The sequence below is a fragment of the Ascidiella aspersa genome, chromosome 6, assembly GCF_963924565.1.
Source record: "Ascidiella aspersa chromosome 6, kaAscAspe10.2, whole genome shotgun sequence".
NCBI classification, from domain to species: domain Eukaryota; kingdom Metazoa; phylum Chordata; class Ascidiacea; order Phlebobranchia; family Ascidiidae; genus Ascidiella; species Ascidiella aspersa.
Window position 1 is genome coordinate 28,231,650 of NC_139452.1, and position 19,687 is coordinate 28,251,336.

The 19,687-nt window shown below is 35.6% G+C and overlaps 3 protein-coding genes across 7 annotated transcripts; 1 reads left to right on the plus strand and 2 right to left on the minus strand.

Moving 5' to 3' along the window:
- The first annotated feature begins 601 nt into the window (after window positions 1–601).
- LOC146141121 (RNA-binding protein 4.1-like) lies at window positions 602–8,517 on the plus strand. 4 transcript variants are annotated; one of them, XR_014501281.1, is made up of 6 exons: window positions 602–988; window positions 1,522–1,642; window positions 2,141–2,324; window positions 2,820–3,015; window positions 4,428–4,531; window positions 8,362–8,517. XR_014501281.1 is itself a non-coding variant. In XM_083391149.1 (6 exons), the coding sequence occupies exons 1-6, from the start codon at window positions 831–833 to the stop codon at window positions 3,821–3,823; spliced, it is 894 nt and encodes a 297-aa protein (XP_083247275.1). In that variant the 5' UTR covers window positions 606–830; the 3' UTR covers window positions 3,824–4,404. The 4 variants fall into 4 exon arrangements, 3 of the variants coding, with proteins under 3 accessions (XP_083247276.1, XP_083247274.1, XP_083247275.1); XM_083391149.1 differs by lacking the exons at window positions 4,428–4,531; window positions 8,362–8,517 and adding exons at window positions 3,373–3,590; window positions 3,807–4,404 and having other exon boundaries at window positions 606–988; XM_083391150.1 differs by lacking the exon at window positions 8,362–8,517 and having other exon boundaries at window positions 4,428–5,255.
- Window positions 8,213–9,806, minus strand: LOC146141122 (D-aminoacyl-tRNA deacylase-like). 2 transcript variants are annotated; one of them, XM_083391151.1, is made up of 6 exons: window positions 9,620–9,806; window positions 9,456–9,546; window positions 9,288–9,390; window positions 9,043–9,175; window positions 8,794–8,879; window positions 8,213–8,484 (listed from the first exon to the last, which is right to left on the minus strand). In XM_083391151.1, exons 1-6 carry the CDS (start codon window positions 9,804–9,806, stop codon window positions 8,428–8,430), a joined length of 657 nt encoding a protein of 218 aa, XP_083247277.1. In that variant the 3' UTR covers window positions 8,213–8,427. The 2 variants fall into 2 exon arrangements, with proteins under 2 accessions (XP_083247277.1, XP_083247278.1); XM_083391152.1 differs by lacking the exons at window positions 8,213–8,484; window positions 8,794–8,879; window positions 9,043–9,175; window positions 9,288–9,390 and having other exon boundaries at window positions 9,452–9,546.
- On the minus strand, window positions 9,700–10,542 carry LOC146141123 (protein lin-52 homolog). The gene has a single exon (XM_083391153.1). It carries the CDS (start codon window positions 10,497–10,499, stop codon window positions 10,158–10,160), a length of 342 nt encoding a protein of 113 aa, XP_083247279.1. The 5' UTR covers window positions 10,500–10,542; the 3' UTR covers window positions 9,700–10,157.
- Window positions 10,543–19,687: the final 9,145 nt, after the last annotated feature.

Genomic DNA, 19,687 nt, shown 5'->3' on the forward strand with positions numbered 1-19,687 from the left:
CAAACATTTCCACAACAACGAATGACTTTCATTGACATTTGATCTTTATTTTCAAACAAACTGCTTTCGCACTTTTAACGGACGTCGGTTTTCCATTAATACGTTCAGAAAAAGTATGTTTGGTAAATTTTTGTATTTAATGGTTGTTTCGAGAAATTTCTAAAACGGATGTTCGAACTTTATTTTAAGCTATTGCTATAATATGACAGTTGTACCGTATAAAAAGCGAAAAAGTTGTTCTTACATTGGTTTACTCTCTAATACAAATTTTCAAATAAAAATTCTGTGAATGAAAACGATTCCAAATTATTCCCAGAGTAATACTACTTTTGTATTGCTAATTTCCACCAACTATAATACTAGTTTGTCTTGTTTTAATTTCCATTAACCCGGTTCTGCTTACAAGGATATTTAAACTCGCTTCTTTCCGATTTCGAAAAACCGTCACGTGATTTGACAAAGCGCTCGCCATTTTGCGAAAGTTGGAATTTCTCTTGGGCGTCTCGTAGTTTTATTCGTAGAATTGCAAGGTACTTTTGAATTTGAAGTCAGAAAAAGTAAAGTGGTTGGTTTAAATAAAGATTCTAACCTGTTTATAGACTGATATTTGAAGTATTAACCTAAACATAAGCGGTCTTAGCTGTTCATAAACAATTGGTTCAATATAGAAAGTTATTCGAAACTGTTTGAAATATCCAAATGAATCGAGTTTGTTTTCAGTGTTTTTTTTATAAATATTAGTTAGTCTGGCTTAGTTAAACTATTCCAATTTATTTCTGCCGTGGTTAAGAAACAAAATCGTCTTGCAACTTGTTTAAATAAGATCAATCATGGTGAAGATTTTCGTTGGCCGCTTACAAGAAAGTGTCGAGAAGGGAGACCTTGAAAACTTGTTCAAGGAATATGGCGAAGTTACCGATTGCTCTGTGTTGAAGAATTATGGATTTGTTCACATGGCAAACCTGGAGGAAGCAAAAGCGGCAATCAAGTGGGAAATATTATATTTTTTGAAATATGAAAACGTTTCAATTTTTTCTATTCAATTGAATTGCGAAGCAATGCACAGCAAAATGACGAATAATTTGTCAAAAATAGCGGCGCTGGTCTAAAATCCTACAACATTTTTGTCTCTGGTGTTGACATTATTTAATATAAACCCTTGTTTATTTCTTTCTCGCAATTTCAATTTTTACAACTCGTTTCATTAATGTGAAGTTGTAGGGTGCTACAACTTTTCTGTATTTAATAGAATTGCTAAGCGTCGCAAGGCTAATGTTGTGTAGGCAGCGACCAAAAAATAATAAGTAATAATTTCCAAAATATATGTTTTTTTGCTTGCATTTTCTATAATTTTCAATTTAAATGTAATTTTGAAATATCGTGTAATGAACATTTTGGCCTATTTAGAGTTTTGTTGATCTTTAAAATTGTTCATTATTTAAGTTTTACAGGTGAAAAAAGAGTTTTCCAGTTTTATAAAGGTTTTGTTGTATATTAAAAATTTTTGTTTTATTGTTCTAGTGGCTTGGACAAGCATAATCTTAAAGGAAACGCCATAAACGTTGAACTCTCAACAACAAAAGTCACAAAAACAAGCAAACTATTTGTTGGAAATTTGCCAGAGGGCACAAAATCTTCAGATGTATGATATTGTCATTTTTACTTATTCAGTAAATATCACAGTTTAAAATGACTGTAAAGAACATCCTTACAGTTATTCGGCATTCACCAAAAACTGGGTGACTGCTGATTTAGATAAATTCTATATATGTTTTGCCTACAGTGGGCACATTTCCTAAGTAATGAAGTGATTTTGTTGAATGCAGTGCAAACCTAAATATAAACTTCACAACAATTTGATAGAGCTGACTACAGTTTTTATTGCATAGTTATTTTCCATCGTTGAATAATATAATTTTTTATATTTCCTTCGTTGAACATTGTAATCAAGTTAATAAAGTTGGCCAATAAAATGATATCCTGCCTGTGATCAAAATTTATCTGTTCCTTTATGAGAAAAGTTTGGTGACCCCTAAAGTAGATATTCAATTTATTCCAATCCCTGTTTATTGCAACCTAACTTCGTTTTTCTTTTAGCATTAATCAACCATATATTTAATACTGTTTTCTATAATTGCAGATTCACAAGCTGTTTAAGAAGTACGGAACAGTTATAGAATGTGACGTCTTAAGGAACTTTGCTTTTGTTCACATGAGTCGTGAGTCGATGGCACAAAGTGCGATCGACGGCCTCAACAATACAATGTTCAACGACAGCAAAATCACTGTCCAAATGGGCAGAAATAACCGACAAAATGACAATGGTAACAGTTTGTTGTGTTTTAAATAAACTAGGATAAACATTGTTTTCAATATTTTTATTAGAATTAACACTTAAAAATGTATCTTCTCTGTAATTTTTTAGCTATATTTTTACTAAGCCTATATGTTGTGAACACATTGAGGTAACACCTATAAATAGAACAACTAGACCAGTGGTTCTCAACCTTTTTTTTTTTCATTGCACAAAAAATGCGGGGCTCAATTATTTTTATGAAAGAAAAAAAAGTATGGAATAGGAACAAAAACAGCAGAACGCAATTTAAAAACAGATTATTCAACCATTCATTACTTACATTCCCTCTCAATATCTCAGCACGTCATTATTTTTTTAAATTAAGTATAGTGACACAATTCAAACTAAATTTTCAATAAGTCTAGCTTTTTTAAACTGGTCTGTGTCACACTGGTTGAGAACTGCTGAACTAGACGAAGTGTGTCGTCATGTAGCTTCACATAAAACCACTTAATTTTGAAAGGTCCCCCAGGCTACCATCCAGGCGGTCGTGGCGGCATGGGTCCAGGTCCGTTCCGGGGCCGTGGTGGACCCAGGGGGATGCGAGGGGGGTTCATGCCCCGAGGAGGCCCGCCACCCTACCATAGGTTCCCCCCACGCAGACCGTTTGGGGACAATGGTGGGTTCGCTGACAGCCCACCCCCGTTTGCAAGGGGAAGGTAAGTTTGTAAATAGAAACAGCACAAAACTTTTTAGTTGACCCAATTTAAGTTAGGTTGCTTATACTGAATTGTAAAGCCAAAAGGTCGAGTAGATCGACATCATCTTGATTAACGTTTTGAGTCGCATTACCTGAAGATGATAAAAGTGCATGTTGAATCGTCTTAATCAAGATGATGTTGATCTACTCATTCTTTTCGGCTTTTCAATTCACTATTATCAAGTTAAAAGTTTTGTGTGTAATATTTGTAGTTTGCCTATCTTAAAAGTTATTGTAATATAAGTGGCCTATTTAATTGCTATTTCTAACTGTGTGCAGCAGATCATTCCTTTAAGTTGTCTCTTGGCGTTTGTAGAGGGTTCCCAAGGCCGCGCATGCCTATGCAAAGGAGGGGAGGCTATGGGGGGGTCTACGACGAAATGTTTGCGCGAGCTGGCGTGCCACGTCGACCAGACCCAGTCCTTGCTGAAAAATACTTGCGTGAGCGCGAAGCTCTGTCTGGCCGCTACGACGCCGAGGTGTTTGCGGATGCGTATAGTGGTTTAACTGCGCAGGACCGATACGATTTCTCAGGTGATTATCTAGGAGCTGTGCCGACACGACCTTCAATAACTGAGCGCCTGGCGCAGACAGCCTATGGCTCGGCAAGTCAGCTAGATTATGCGCTGGACGAATTTGGCTTGTACTAGCAAACTTGATACCTTTTTTTGACAATTTACAAAGAGTTTACCCGAAGTTTTGAACATTTAAATAGAAAATCAACTAAGTCGAAGTTTATTTTCTATGCAGGGATGCATGCTTACTGACTGCCGCGAGAAAGTCCTTCTTAAATGCGCCAAGCGAGTTAAACGTCGTCCGAAACTTCCTTCGTTCGCCTTATAAGGACAGTTGTTCACACACACTCCCTGCGATTATATACCTTATTTCCCATGTTTGATTTTTTAGCACGTTGCTGTATATTTCAAAAACTCGAGGACAAATTCCAACTATTCTCGCCTGTTTTATACGCCTATTATGTACAATATGTAGATTTCTGCGCTTTGGAATTTCCGCTTTCGTTTCCGCTAATCTGAAATCGTTCGCCAAATAAAACAGCTGAATGTGTTTTGTAACATCGTTGTACTGCGTCAAACAGAAGTGGTCGTCGAAAAGTAGTTACCAAGCTGATACAACAGGAAAGATTTGCGCTACTTCGTTCAATGCGCATACAAAGAAAGGAACTGCGACCTTCATGGGCTTCGTTTTACTTGAAAGATCGATTGCGGCATAGCGCTTCGAAGAACAAGAGACAATGCGCTTCAAAAAGAACAATGATTTCGAGCGTATCAATAGTGGGTTTAGTCTCTTCGTTTGGGCCATCTTAATGCATTGTATGAACCTTAAATTTAGAATTTCATATCATTTTGTAAGGATGAATTGAAAGAAAATGAACTGAGGCCCCTTCATTGGTTGTTGGGTTCATGGTCTCTTGGAATGATCAATGCCAGCCTTCGGTTGGAAATGTCGACATACAGGTGAGATATGTCAACTAAAAATGGAAGACAAACTAAGCCCCATTCTAGATTAATAACAAAAAGTAAGTCCAGGTTGATAAAAGTGCTATTTTTGACACCAAATTGCCCAATGGTTTTTGTTTTTATTATACCTAATAGACTTTTTTCTTATCTGGTATGAAAGACCAGGCCAAATAACGTGGATCAGTGCTCCGAAAACTATTTGTCATTTGCGGCACAACAATTAAAAGTTATACATAACGCAATAAACACAAGAGGCTAGTAAGCAATTCAGCCCTGGGTAAATAGATTGTTTATGGTTGCAAAATTTTGACCTATTATATTTCCTTGTAGTTTTATTTTCATCGGCTTTTAGTCCTCGAAAGTGCTTGCGACTTGACCAGGGCTTTGGAGCAGGCGTAAACGTTAAATTGCTCCAGCTCCGGAGCTCCCTTTTGTCATAGCTCCAGCTCCATTACGTCAACAACTGAGGTTTAAGGAATAACGCTTAATTTGTAATATCTAGCGTTTCAAAGTAATCACAAACAAAACACCTCAATAAAAAAAAAAAAAAAAAACGCCATGAAGGTTAGTTAGAGAAAAAAAAGCCACAATTCTTAATTTTGTAAAGGATTGCTGTTAAATTATGTGAATTCAGCCATTAGTAGTAGAATACCATCTTATGAAATGCATCGGAGCCGGAGCAATTTTACAACAGCTCCGACTTCGTTTGAATTTCACGTAGAGCTCCGGCTCTAAAGCCTTGGACACAACTCGTTTGCACTAACGATTACTGATCAGAGAATTTCTGGTAATGTGAAAAATTAAGTACAAACCGCGGATAATAAGAACAAGAATTCTGTTGAGTGCGAGTATAATATTTTCCGGGGTTCCGATTTTATACAAAGCGTGGAAAGCATATGGCTAAGCGCAAGTACTTGAAAAGCTCATTGAGCGTAATAAAAGCCGTAAGGATTGCTTGGAATTCTAGGACATAATTATATCACAGCAGTGGTCGGCAAACTTATCACGCGGCCCAAAGTACTTACAGGGATATTCTACGTAAAACCACTATGAAAACAGTGGCGAATTTAGGATATAGTTTTTAGTTGGGAGGCTTCAGAATGACGTCACAAAATTACGTAATAAACCACATGTTCATGGAAACAGCTTTTGTTCTCGAGCAAACTCGTGCGCAAACATGAAGGTTTTAGTTGGCCAAATCGTTTGCCTCGCTATATTATCTCCACAGCGGAATGGCGGCTCCCGCAATCTCGTAAAAAGTTCGGACGTAACACATTATAAAGGAAAACATTACGTTATTCTTGTTTTAAAATTTTGATAAATGTTAATCATAATACAACAGCCATATTACCAAGTTGAATAGCAAATTAAATTAACTAGAAATATTTCTGTAGAGATTTAATTTTGCAGGCAGTCTTAAGTTACACAGCGTTTAGGTTCTAGACACGAAGGAAAGGTGAAATATTAGACGGCGCTTTGATGCCGAAAACACTGCCTAATGTTTCAAAGAATTGCCATACCACGAAATCTAAAATTTTCAGTCTAACTTCAAACCAATCTAATTTCATTCTTAAAGTCTCAATGCAAATGCATGGTTGGGATTTTGCTTTCTTTCGCTCGAATGATTAACACCCACTCACCCGACTGACCTTTGACCTTTAGCAAAAAGTTCTTGTTTTTCGACTGAAGGCCAATTATTTCCTTCAATGGTTTACAATACAACAAGAAATTGTCCAAACGCATCCCACGTGGTTAAAAGTGCTACAAATACAAATACTTGGATAAATATCATTGAAACGGTCTCGTCGAGTTGTAAATAGTTGATTCGCTGAGCATCTGTTTAGTTTAATAATACTTCTTAAGAGTAGATAAAAATCCTACCCAATCAAGCCAAGACCACACTCTTCGTCGATATGTCTTACCTATTTTTGGCAAGATCGCTCTCTTTAAATGTCCAGTTTGTTCCCTTTTAATTTCAAAATGAGAGTATGATTAGTTTACTGTATGCTATTCTAAGCGACAATTCTTGTTTTATAAGCAAATTTTTTTAACTACTCCTGAAGAACGATTTAAAAGTCGCTCTTTAGTGTTTTTGGTAAAACTGCAGGACGAACAGTTACAAAAAAATGAATCTTTGAAACGTTGTCAAGTACGTTAGTAAAGACTATAAATCTGGTCAACCGATGGTTCAATAGTTATTGATAATAATTCAAAGTATCGTTAATTTTTTCAAGTTGTATACTTGTGAGTGTAAGGATTTTCGATAAATGTTATAGTGATGAGCACATAACTACATTTCATTTGTCCGTGCGTGTTTTTGCCTCTTAAAACTAGTATATGCACCGAAATAGTAGGGCAGGTTAAATGATTGAAAACAAGTGGGACGAAAATTTGCAGACGGCGTGGCAACAGCAAATGTTATTTCGTTCGAAAGAGTCCTTATTGGAAGACACTAGCCCGATTGGCAAGTGTACAATTTACTTACATGACTAGGTGTAATGTTAAATTTTAGGTTTGACGTGTTTAAAAGTTTAAACCAGTAAGACTAAAAGTCAAAATTAAATAGTATTGCGCCCTTTTCTATTCGTTCTCGTTTGTTTTCCTCTTAACCACAGCTTGTGTGTCATCTGTCTTAGCGCACAATTGCGGTACAAGTATTGCGATAATCGTGGCATTACAACACTTGGGAAACAATCTTCGTTTGTTTTTTTAGTAACGGCACTTTATGCATAATATTCATTTACTATGTGTCAATCAAATGATACTGGACGACGCCAACGTGTAGTAGTGCCAGGTGCAACGATTCGCAGTAATTACAAGCTAATTACTGAAGTAACATTTGATCATAAATCGCGCTGGCCGCATATGATAAACGTCAACTTTTGGTATAAAGTCAAGTAGTTGGCATTCTCCTTTTTGCGGAATATTACAAATCCTGTTCGAGTGTTTTCTAATTGCGAACAGAATTCACAAAGAGTTGGTTATGTTAAACGACACTGAAGATATGGTAAAAAGAATACCGTTGGTAACAACAGTTTGTTTAATTTTTTTAGGTTGCATTACAATACCATGTAAACTAGCCAGGGCTGCGGAGTCGGACTCGGGGACTCGAGTAAGACCTTGTAAAACTACCGGAGTCTCCCGAGTCCGACATGCGCATGCGCAGTACCAAATTTTAAAACTGATATGGCCGCCAAATGGAAATTGTAAAGGTGGAATATTATATGGAGGAATATTTTCCAACCATGTATTGTGAGTGAATGAAGTATGCGACACTCCTATAAGTGGATTGCTGAATATCCATGGTATTTAAGTTACGTAAATTGGTGAAATACAGGCTGTATGGTCCGGGCTGGACTCTGGTTATTTTGAACCGACTCCGCACCCTGAAACTAGCTTTACTCAATCTATGTTTTTTTAAATGCTTTTTGTCCCCTGTAAAAAGAAATATTAATGAAAAGAAATGCCGACCTTAAACCCATTAAATAACAGAATACTGGTCCAACAATGCTAGTAAACATCTTTAAAAGAGTCTCTGACCTGAACACTAGCTTTGTTAGTCTTTTCTGCTGTAACCTAACCACTATACTAGAATACCTTCCTGTTCTACTTTAAACATGTCTATAAATGTTTCTGTGTGATCTGCCTACTATTATAATTTTGTAAATTGTTTTGAACTTTTACCTTGTTAATTTTTATTTGCTACTACAATACAAGTAAAATAATGCAACTATGAGTAGAGCATGCCACCAAACGGAATAACATAACCCTGTTTTGCTTGAGATGATAAAGCATTCATTACAATTTCTTTTCAACATATCTCTAAGGTAGCTTTGATGTGATCAAGCAACGTTTCAAGGTGCTAAAAGTAAAATGAAGAAGATTGGTGAGGACTACGTTTCTTCCTCAGCCGCGGGTTGCTTTTGCTTCTCTTGATATGATTTTTTGCTCTGTGAAAGTTCAGCGTTTAATAAAACATAAAACGTTTACCGTTTGTATTTACTGAATCACGATACCAGCCTTACAATGTTTTAGCCGATACATTAATAGTAGCCCAAGTGTCTTACCAATAAAATTAAGCAATATGAAATATATATATGCTACTTGCTCTAGTATCATAATTATTTTATCAGATCATAAAACCATAATACTTAATAAAATAAAACATAGTAGGACATATTAGACATAGCAACTCAACAAAAAAAAATACAACCGAACCGAACCGAAAAAAGAAATGTCTGATAATGATTTTAAATTACCGTTTTAGGTGGAGGCGAATTTACTTCTATTGTAACAGGACCATCATTTTGTATGTGAACCTGCATTAAGGCTCCAAATCTGCCTTCTGCAAACAGATAAAATAATTTTGATGCCAAGTAAAAACATGAAATATAACACATTGATAAAAACTTTTAATGACCCATGTCTCCTGAATATGAATTCATAAGAGTAGCTACAAAGATCATATTTAGAAAACAAAAAACATGCAAGGTACTAGTTTATTTTACCTTGGATTTTTTCTGGCACATAGCTTTTGCGCAATTCTTTCAAGAAGTCATTGTAAAACTGTTCGGAAGACCCAGCAGCCATCGCTTGATGGAAGTCTGGCTTATTTCCTTTTAAAACACATTGTAGAGTAAACTGCAATCAAGGTTAAGTTTATTAAAAAAAACAGTACTGTACTGTAGTATGCTAGAGTTCAAAATCTCCAAATGAAACATAGATTTTGTTTCTGAAATAAACTTAAACTTACTTGACTAACGCACAAGATTTCTAGATTTAAGTCTTTAACACTCTTTTCCCAAGTTTTTCCATTTTCATCTTCAAACAGTCGCAAATTGAGAAGCTTTCTTACCCTGAACCACAAAGTGTTTGCTTTGATTAAATTACTAGTTATATATATAAAATGAAAGTTTCTCACATAAATTCAGTATCTTTTGCAGTGTCGTGTCTTGAAATGCCAATCAAAACACATATTCCTTTTCCTATTGAGCCTACCAGTTCATCGCCCACTAAATACAGCCAACAACAGTTTATTTAATGATTATTTTTATTTATTGTTGACAAAATAGTCTTGTTACTTACCGGTAACTTTTGCATTTAAAACTCGCTGAACAAGAGCTTTCATTTTGAAGTAAAAATAAAATATGCTGATTAATGAAATCCTGCTTTGTAAAAAAATAGGTGCACAATTTGAAAAAATACTTAAAGAAAACAATATTCTAGTTTGCTTTGTTTTATGAACAAAACCATGACTTAAACATACTAGCATGCCATTTTATGAAAACTTTGTTTTGTTGGAAGACATTACCCACATAAAAACATAACATAAATATTATGAAGGTCAACGGCACAGTACAACAAAAAGGTTTAATTGTTAAGAAGTCCTGTACACTGGTAAATTAACGGTGTAAATAAAAAACAACAATAAATATACAATTTTGTTTCTACCCTATTTCAATTCAGGACTTTTGTTAGTTTGGATGTTTTTTAGGCTGAATTGTATTATCCTTCACTTTTATCTCAATTATTTTGTGATTCATGTTAAAATCGTACATTCAGAACAATATATGAGACACTTGTGGAAAAACAAACTACAGTAGAAGTGCACAAAACTACACAATCACTTCTGCTTAGGTTTGTCCAAAATATTCAGGAATTTTCCTCGGGTCATTTCTCGCGACTCGTCCAAGCCGAGTTGATAAGCGAGGTTCTGCAAGTCCCGAATCTTCTCCATTAACCCAGCCGTTGTCAGACTTCCGAATTCCTGGAGCATACTGATGTCATCTTCAACCTCTCCTGACCATTTTTGGGGGGAATTCGGCGACATCGGCCCTTTCAGAGACGACATGAAGTCGGAAACGCCGGACATTTGTTCCGGCCATAAGTCCGGCGAAGCTCGATCCAGTTTCTCACAGCTGAGTAGCTGTTGTTCGAGTTCGTTACTTCCGTTTGAATTCGTCATAGCTGCTAAGCTCTTCTTGTTCAGATAATTTACAAATAAAGCTGTAACACAAAGGCTGTAAGTGGCATTTTTTATTAATATACTAAAGTGTTTTAAAAAATCAACACACAGTTATTTACAGTCTGTATTATATGGCTGGTCGAGATTTTTAAAGCAATTTATGTACACACTATTTTTAGTTAATTGAACACCTAATATATGGAAAAGTGGTGGTAGGGTGCACTTTGACCATGGTTGTGCCTTTTTGGCCATGCCCATGCACCCCCCCAAATTTGCCAAACTTTCCAGATGAAGTGTAAGAATTCTAAACTTCAAGTTAACGAATACAAGTGGTTCAGATAGCAAACTACCATTGGCTAAAATCTGTAAAAATAACGGGTTCAAATGGCCTGAAAATATTAATTTGAGTCTAGGTGCCTGTCTTATGCAAGTTATAAAAAGTTATCTAAATTTGGTATTTACTGATGCCTGTTATTTTACTTCCTAGTTAAAAAGTTTTGGCGCTCTTTCACTATTGTACGTAAAAATTAATAAAAAAAAAATTTCTTCAAATGCCGCATACCACAACACAAATTGTTTGGGTTAGGGTTAGCGTTTATGTGAGGGTGGGTCAAGTTATTATTAATAATAAACATAATATTACTTGACCCACCCTCACCCAAACGCTAACCCGCACCCTAACCCAAACAATATGCGTTGTGGTATGCGGTATTATTATTATTTTTTTTTGCATAACTTTTCACGTACAATAGTGAAAGAGCGCCAAAGTTTTTGCCATGTCTCATTTATTTTCGGTGGTGGTAAACATTTAGCGAATTATTTTGTTTTGTTCTACTTTAAAACGTTTATACAAAATACATATTTTGAGTAAATTTATTAAAAAAAAATTGTTTGCAAGTGTTTTAAACAAAAAAGGTAATTTTTCAGTAAAACACGAATTCAAAAAAAAAATTTGATATTTTAAAACGGCTATTCTCGTGAGGGTTCGACCACAGGAAAATGATGTTTATTGCCGAAATACTTTATAGATTTAAAAAAAAAATCTTTGTAGATTTCGTGCAAAAATTATAATGTTGAAATGCTTTCCGAATGATCACCCTTGCGTAACGCCGTGCTCGTTGGCGCGTAACCAAATTCATAAAAGCAACATGAAAAAAAAAACAATATTTTGTTGTTTTACTATGGCGAAAAAAAACGTAAAAATAAATTGCTGCTATTTCTTAAAAATATGGTTCAGTTTTGCCTTTCTTACACTACCAGAATTTGAAAATGAATTTCCAAGTGGTTACATTTTTTTTTATATTACAGTAGGCTATGTGTTATCTGACACATTGCTTCACAAATCTCCTGCTGGACTCCAGTCATAAGACCGAGATAAGAACTACACCAACGTCAGCAGACTTATTCCGATTAATTTAGGCCTTATTCCGAAGAGTTTAGTACTTATTCTGATGAATTGATGCCTTATTCCGATGAATTTAGGCCATATTCCGATGAATTTAGGCCTTATTCCGATGAATTTAGGCCTTATTCCAAATAATTTAGGCCTTATTCAGATGAATTTAGGCCTTTTTCCAAAGAATTTAGGACTTATTCCGATGAGTTTAGGACTTATTCCGATGAGTTTAGGACATATTACGATGAATTTAGGCCATATCCCAATGAATTTGTGCCTTATCCTGATGAATTTAGGCCTTTTTCCGATGAATTTAGGACTTATTCCGATGAGTTTAGGACATTCCGATGAATTGATGCCTTATTCTGATGAATTTAGGACTAATTCCGATGAATTGATGCCTTATTCTGATGAATTTAGGACTTATTCCTATGAGTTTAGGACTTATTCCGATGAATTGATGCCTTATTCTGATGAATTTAGGACTAATTCCGATGAATTTAGGCCATATCGCAATGAATTTGTGCCTTATCCTGATGAATTTAGGCCTTATTCCGATGAATTTAGGCCTTATTCCAAATAATTTAGGTCTTATTCAGCTGAATTTATCTTATCTGTAGGCTACTGGATATTAATGCGTATTTGGCTGTATTATGTCGGTCTTAATATTATGGTTTTATATATTTTTTCCTACTCTAGGTATTGCTGCATTTTAGGTCTTATTGTGTGTTCCCCTCCTGCTGTCCAACTTGTAGCTGTGTGACATTCGACATAGATTGTATTATAAACTTACAGCTTGTAATGAATTTCAATCTAAACTACACCCATCGAAAAATTGCGTTGCCGTGTTTGATAGTACTGTCGTTTTCTTTCCTTTGTAGCCTACATTTATAAAATGTAACTAGGCTACAATCATTGTTGTTACAGTAAACCGTGATTGTTGATAATGTTTGAATACCTTTACGTAAGGTTGATACTTGTGTAAAATGTTTAACACAGTAGGCTTGCCTGACACGCACGCGACTTTATATTCATTTGTTTCTGTGTTGTTTATTGGTTGAGCTAATTACAAAGAAAACAAGAGTACTTTAGAAGCAACTCGTTTAAAAGTTACGTTCAAAGATAGTGTGGGTAATCAACGGTAGCTTTTGGTTCTTTCTTCTCGAAAGTCAGCATACACTGTAAAATAATTCGGCAAAATGACGGCTGTTTGAATAAGTTTGTTTCAAGCCGTATTTTTGAGTAGCCTACACTTACAATAGCAAATAGAGTAGAAGCCAGATTTGAATGTAGATCTTCTCCCGCACACAAATGCTGGTGCTCCAAGTGAACTGGATTGCGAATCCTCCAAAAAAACACAAGGACCATAAAGAGTAAGCTATATTCTGATCGTTTGAAAAAAAGGCGGCGTATAAATCTAAAAATGCAAAAAATATGTATTGCTACCTTTTAAATAAATACTTTGCAGAGAACAGAGGGGTGAGTAAAACAATTTTTTTTAAAAACGCCGTAAATTTATTTTAAAAATTGAAATAAATTAACCTGTCGTACAGACGTTCCACATCGAAGTGACTATTCGAAACAAGACCAAGAAGCAATAAACCATCCAAGTGCTGCCAGCAGTCGGCGTCCAGGTCAACATTAAAGTGTAGATTGTGAGGCACAGAAGGACGGCGAACATCTGGGGTTTGATCCGTCCAAAACTTGATATAAGCTTGCCCGTTAGAAGGCCACCGACAGCAATTACAAGGCTATATAGGGGAGCGCATGATCCAACCGATGAACAAAAGCAGTGTCGCGATGACTTAAGTCAATGACTTGACTTAAGCAAAGGGCACTTAAGTCCCTTTTTGACAAATAACTTGACTGTGCCCTACGTAAAACGATTTACCTGCTCTATGATTATTGTTCGAATCGTGGAGGGTAGAGGCTGAACATCAAAACTGACGTGATTCTCTCTGCATGCTACAAGCACCTGCTGAGAGGCAATCGCTAATTAATTTCTTATCGTTTCGTTGCTTGCATTTATATCTGCTTTTTTCCGTTTTTTGCTTTCCATTTATTGTACGAGCGTCCAGCGTCATTCACCCTGACGAAGGCGGCTTGCATAGGTTGCCGAAACATTGGAATAGAATTAAAATTTCCAGAGGATCTGTTTTTGATTTATATTACCTGCTCAAATTGCGTTTGGATTATTTTTATTTGAGTTGTTGCATTTATCGGACAATTATAGCATTTGAATCGTTTGACGTTTTATTGTTATGTTAAAGAATTGTCTTAAAATTGACTTGCTCTAATAGTGACTTGATTGGGCGTTTGCTTAAAGATACGGGTTTTGAGTTTCACGCTTCAATTAGCCGAAGGTGAAGGCCACAATATGACAAATCAACCGGTGGTTGACCAAGTTTCTTAATACACGAGTTTTCTGCGGTTATAATTTTAGCGGCGAATGTCTCTCACTTTGTTGCCTGTAACAGTTTCTATGCACGAACAAATACGTTCGAGTTCTTTATTTAGTCTTGATTTATATCTGACACAAAACACGATTATTTGCGTTGAAAATAAATTTCATTTGGCAGTGTTGTAATGACTCGTGTCAATGACTTGACTTAAGTGGAATTATGTCACTGTTTTTCAAATGACTTGATTTACTTAAATCTTTTTCACTTTAGTCTTAATTTAGATTTTATCTGACACATAACACGATTATTTGCGTTGAAAATAAATTTCATTTGGCAGTGTTGTAATGACTCGTGTCAATGACTTGACTTAAGTGGAATTATGTCACTGTTTTCAAATGACCTGACCTGGAATAATATTTTTGACAAACGTCTTGACTTGGACTTGAATAATCTTGTCAAATAACTTGAGTTAAATTTCAGTGTTTTTAGTAGTTAAATATTTTTTTTAAATTTTATGTCAGAACTTGACTAGAAGTTTGGAACACAATACACGGGTTTCATAGGAATTTCAATAAAAATATCAAAGCCATAATATTCGATTAAAACGAAAAATTGCAAAAATGTCGTTTTGATCGAATATTATGGCTTTGACATTTTTATTGAAATGACTTGAAGTTGATCTAATAGTGAATCGATTTACAACAGATTTATTACGTAACGAACATTATAATTGATCTATAACACATGAATTCTCATTACTTTTTTCTCCACATCCAGTAAAAATTATCTTGTTCTTTATGTTATATCTCCGCGATATCAGAGCTGTAGAGGTACTAAATAGTACCGTATCCTTAAACTAAAGAATATTGACAAAATTCCACTGTAAATCGTGGTGTTTGCAGTGTTTTTAAATGTGTTTTGAGTTTTCGAAACAGCCTCTCAAATTTTGATGGCCGCATCAAAACAAACTACAACAGAATATATTTTTATTTTATGTACTTAGATAACATAGTTGCGTTATAATAAATTTCGTAGCGGTCACCAAAGCTAGATCTTAACAACCTGGGGCGTATTAAAAACAATAAATGTAAGAAATAAGTAACAAAATTATTAAGATTTCTATGTTCAGTTAGGTTGCCGCTTGAAATTCACCGAACTAACATTTTGGCGGATTTGTCGATTAATTGAAGTCGGTGATTGTTTAAATTAGGCCTTTTAGCTGATTGTCTACTGTATGTCTGTAGTTTTGTTTGATACTATTGAAGTGTTTAGGCCTAAGGGACGTTTAGCTAGAGTTAATTGATTAACCTTAAAATTGGAGATCTTAAACCGCCCTAAGTATGACTCCTTGTATCTGATTTCCCTTCAAAATGCCTTAAACTTACACCAAGCCACACTACCTACACTCAATTCAGTTTATCAGCAGCTTAGAGATGTGTGTACGGCAAAGATCTGTCGGATACAATATATTTGGTTGACGTAAGGTTTATACTTGTGTAAAATGACGTAAGGTTGATACTTGTGTAGATACTTGTGTTTTTAACTATTCAAATCGTTTACGATTTTCATTACCAGAAATTACTACTGGAAAATAAAATTGAAAAAATCAAAGAATAAATGGCCACACAACTATAGCCAAGTATGGCGTGAAAGCAAAACGCAAAATAAGGTGAGATTTTAGTATTATTTTAACGTTTTCTCGTAGCCATATATACAAGTGAGGCAGTTTAAAGGGGTCGCCGAACGAAATGACGCAATGCAAGTGAACTATTTTTAGGATACTTTACCATCAATAGTTAGTTTTTTAACTTTGAATCAGTCTTTATGTTTAGTAGAGTTTATCCTTTTTAAGGTATTTATATTCCAGAGGAACGCGAATCATTACAATACATAAATGACAAGGGCTGGCTGCACTATACCTAACGTTATTCAATAAGTCTTTAAACACTGGTCTAAATAACTGTAATACTTCTTTCTTTTTGTTAATATGTGTTTTTCTGCGAAATGAACCTTGCTGTACTTTTTTGGCCTTTTAACTACAAATTTAAATTTTGTTTTATACAGTATTTTGCGAATGTGATCTATCCTAATTTTTAAACCACTGTGACGTAATTTCCGCGCGGCCAACTTTCACCGGACGTTTTAACTGTCACCGGTTTGTTTATGACGTCATAACTGTTTTACCCGGGCCGTCACAGCACTGCTTATTTCAACGCTCAGAACTATAACTTTTTTTAGATTCGATAACTTGTTTAAATCTTATTGACGCTTGTAATAACTACTTAAACTGCCTTTTTTAACGCACTGTGACGTGATTTTCGCACGCTGGATGAAGTCAAGTCAATCGCCAAGTTTAGTTGACAACATGAAATGTCTTTCGGACGTCATAACAGTTTCCTTTTTTGTTCCGGTGCGGTTAATTTATTTAAAAAATCTTTTTTATTGAGACAATTATCTAACTCTATAATTTTCTTGTTTAAAACATCCTGTGATGTATATTTTTCCTTGGATGTTGCAACGTCAATCGTTTCCTACAGTATGACTGATTTTTTTGTGACGTCATAACTGTTCTACTTGTGCCGTCATAGCGACACTAGATGGGTTGAGTCGTAACACATTCAAAGCTCAGACGAGTAAAGCAAAGCCAATGGGTAGAATCTGTGAAGATCATAGCCACGTTTGAGTCCTTATTTGGCTATTCGAAGAAAGCTGCTACTAAAGATAGCACCGGCCAGTTTGGCAGGCTCTTACGTTAAATCGTGCGTTATGAGCCATAAGCGTCCCTTCCAGTTATAAATATGCATAGTAGTTTGTCACGCGCGTTTCTGAGAACATCTTTCTGCAATGATTACTGTCTCCTAGCAACTCGTTAGCAACCTTAATTGCCTCTTTCAGACTGGTAAAAAAGTTAATAATTTCAAGAAACCTACCTTAGGTGAAAATTAATAAATGTTTTTACGTTGAATAGATGCGACTTTACTGTCGACTGTCACGAAATCTAGGACCATACAGCTGAATGACATAATCCATGTGAACGTATGCGATTGCAGTACATTTTAAAAGGTTGGGAAAGTATGTTTCAAATTTCTCACGGAATTCAAAGATCTTCGACGTTTCCAATTGTTCACAATCTGGTGGAAAATTTACACCCCCAGGCTAGTAATTAAAGATATTTATGTCAAAAGCACTGTGTATCCCGACTTCCGTGAAAACGCTTAATCTGCAAAGGAAGTGCGGAAAGCTATTTCTCTGCTGTGATTACAACAATGTATATATTTCACTAGAGACCGTTTCAAGCCAACAAAATACCTTAAAAGCACTGTACGATTCCTAAAGCCAAAAGGCTGGGAACCGATGTTGCAAACCACAGGGGTCGACAACCTACGGCCCGCGGACCGGATCCGGCCCGCCAATGTTATTCATCCGGCCCGCCGCCTCTTTGACAAACTAGACACGAGTCCATTTCAAATATTTTATGACTATTTTAACTACGTAAGTGGGAAAATTTTTTAACTAAAACGGTTATCCCGTTTCCTCAATGTACTTTTATGACACTTTTTATATCTAGTATGGATGTCGACGTGTGAACTAGAATTTTAAACCAAACAAACGCTTTTTTTCCGCTTTGCGCCAACAATTTACTGCCTTCTTAAATGTAATTAAACACGTTTTAAGTACAAAAAAATATACGAGGCATGCCTGAATAAAAGTTGTTCTAACATTTTAAAAACATAATTCGGAGTTAGTATTTTGTGCGGCCCGCAGAGACCTTTCTGAGTTTTGTTTTGGCCCGCGACTAGAAAAAGTTTGCCGACCCTTGTTGTAAACCAACGATTGATCTAAATTCGAAAAAAAAATACCAAAAGTCATACAGTAGACCTGAAATGGCTTCGCGACCCCCTGTTTGGGAAGCACTGGTGTATAGGTAGGTACAGTGTGTTTTTAAGGGACCGAAACGGTCCCCCAAAGTTCTCCATCGGTTTCCCCAATTTTGGACTTGCAACTTTTTGGTATATAAATGAAACACTTGCGGTCTCTTAAAACTACTTAGCGGTCACCCAAACCAAACCTAAAAAAAAAATGTATAGGTATATTATCGTCATTACAGGAATGTGTGAACGTATCGCCAGACTGAATGACTAAACTTGTATTTTATATTTTTATTGTTTGGCTGCTCTCTCTATATATATAGATCGCCCAGTGGCAAGTTCATTGCACTGATGAAAATGTCCCGTATAAGTTATCGAAACGTCGGTACATTTAATAATGAAAAAATATTTTACGGAAGAACGATTTCGTAATTGAAACCTGTATTTAAAGTCGTGAAACAAAACCAAGAATATCGTATTTATATTACAGAGAACCTAACAGAGCGAAGAAATGCCGTTTCCATGCCTGTACTGTTTAAATCGGAGTTATGTAGGCAGCTTTCTGAACGTGAACTATGTCAATAAGTGAAGCAACATAAAAATTACATTTCTGCCGAAACCGAAAACTTAGATTAAAGACGACTTTTCCGACGTGACATAGACCCCAGTATATGTACCGTTCAAAAGCTCACACAAATCGTCGTGACACGCGTCAAATCACGTCATAATGGGACGTCGCGCGTCTTCGGGCAATGGGAGCCTTCACTTCCGACACGATTTTAAATGAAAAAGCAAAACACACACAGTGAGCTGTAAAACTAACAGTCAAACTTTGCTGACTCTTTGAAATCTAAAGAACAGTGGATTTAGAAGCTATCAGCATTTTAGCCAAACTGAAAAAAAAATCGTTTTTCGACTGATTTTCTCTTCTTATGTTCTGCGCTTTGTTAAATGGAATAAACAGCCTCGAAAGTTGTGCAGTTTTTTTACTTGCAGCAAGCCAGTAATATGAGAAGGGTGGTTGCTTTGCAGTTTTCGACACTTGTTTTTATTTTGTCCTATGGACAATGCTACAGTCAAGGTAGGCACCTTTTTTCAAACACGTATTTGTTGCCTCAGTTTTAGCAAGCAGTTATCTATGCGTTTTATGTTGGTATTAAGTAAACAAAATCGAGTTTGCCTTTAGTCATCCTAATAAAGGTGACGGAGTTTTTTAAGTGAATTCTTAGAGCGAAATTTGTTACATATTAAGCAGTGCCTAACATCGTAATAGTATTCGTCTATGGTTGGTAGTTTATTAAGGTATAATTATATGATTAAAAAATACACAGCGTTAATTATATTTTTAATAAATACACAGCATTAACAACAAGTGAAACCCAAAGGCCAGGGCTAAAAAATATTGATAAACGTCCAAAAAACGTATCCGTATAATAATGAGATTCGCAAAAATCGTATAACACAAATCAATTTTATGTATATCTTTTATAAACACTAAAAACTGCATGTCTAAAAACATTT

Coding starts and splice junctions, on each gene's coding strand:
- LOC146141122 (XM_083391151.1), bottom strand. CDS start 9,806: ATGCTAGTATGTTTAAGTCATGGTTTTGTTCATAAAACAAAGCAAACT. Junction 9,176..9,287: donor AAATCTTGTGCGTTAGTCAA/GTAAGTTTAAGT, acceptor CCTTGATTGCAG/TTTACTCTACAATGTGTTTT. Junction 8,485..8,793: donor ATTCGCCTCCACCTAAAACG/GTAATTTAAAAT, acceptor GAACTTTCACAG/AGCAAAAAATCATATCAAGA.
- LOC146141123 (XM_083391153.1), bottom strand. CDS start 10,499: ATGACGAATTCAAACGGAAGTAACGAACTCGAACAACAGCTACTCAGC.
- LOC146141121 (XM_083391148.1), top strand. CDS start 831: ATGGTGAAGATTTTCGTTGGCCGCTTACAAGAAAGTGTCGAGAAGGGA. Junction 989..1,521: donor GAAGCAAAAGCGGCAATCAA/GTGGGAAATATT, acceptor TTATTGTTCTAG/TGGCTTGGACAAGCATAATC. Junction 1,643..2,140: donor AGGGCACAAAATCTTCAGAT/GTATGATATTGT, acceptor CTATAATTGCAG/ATTCACAAGCTGTTTAAGAA.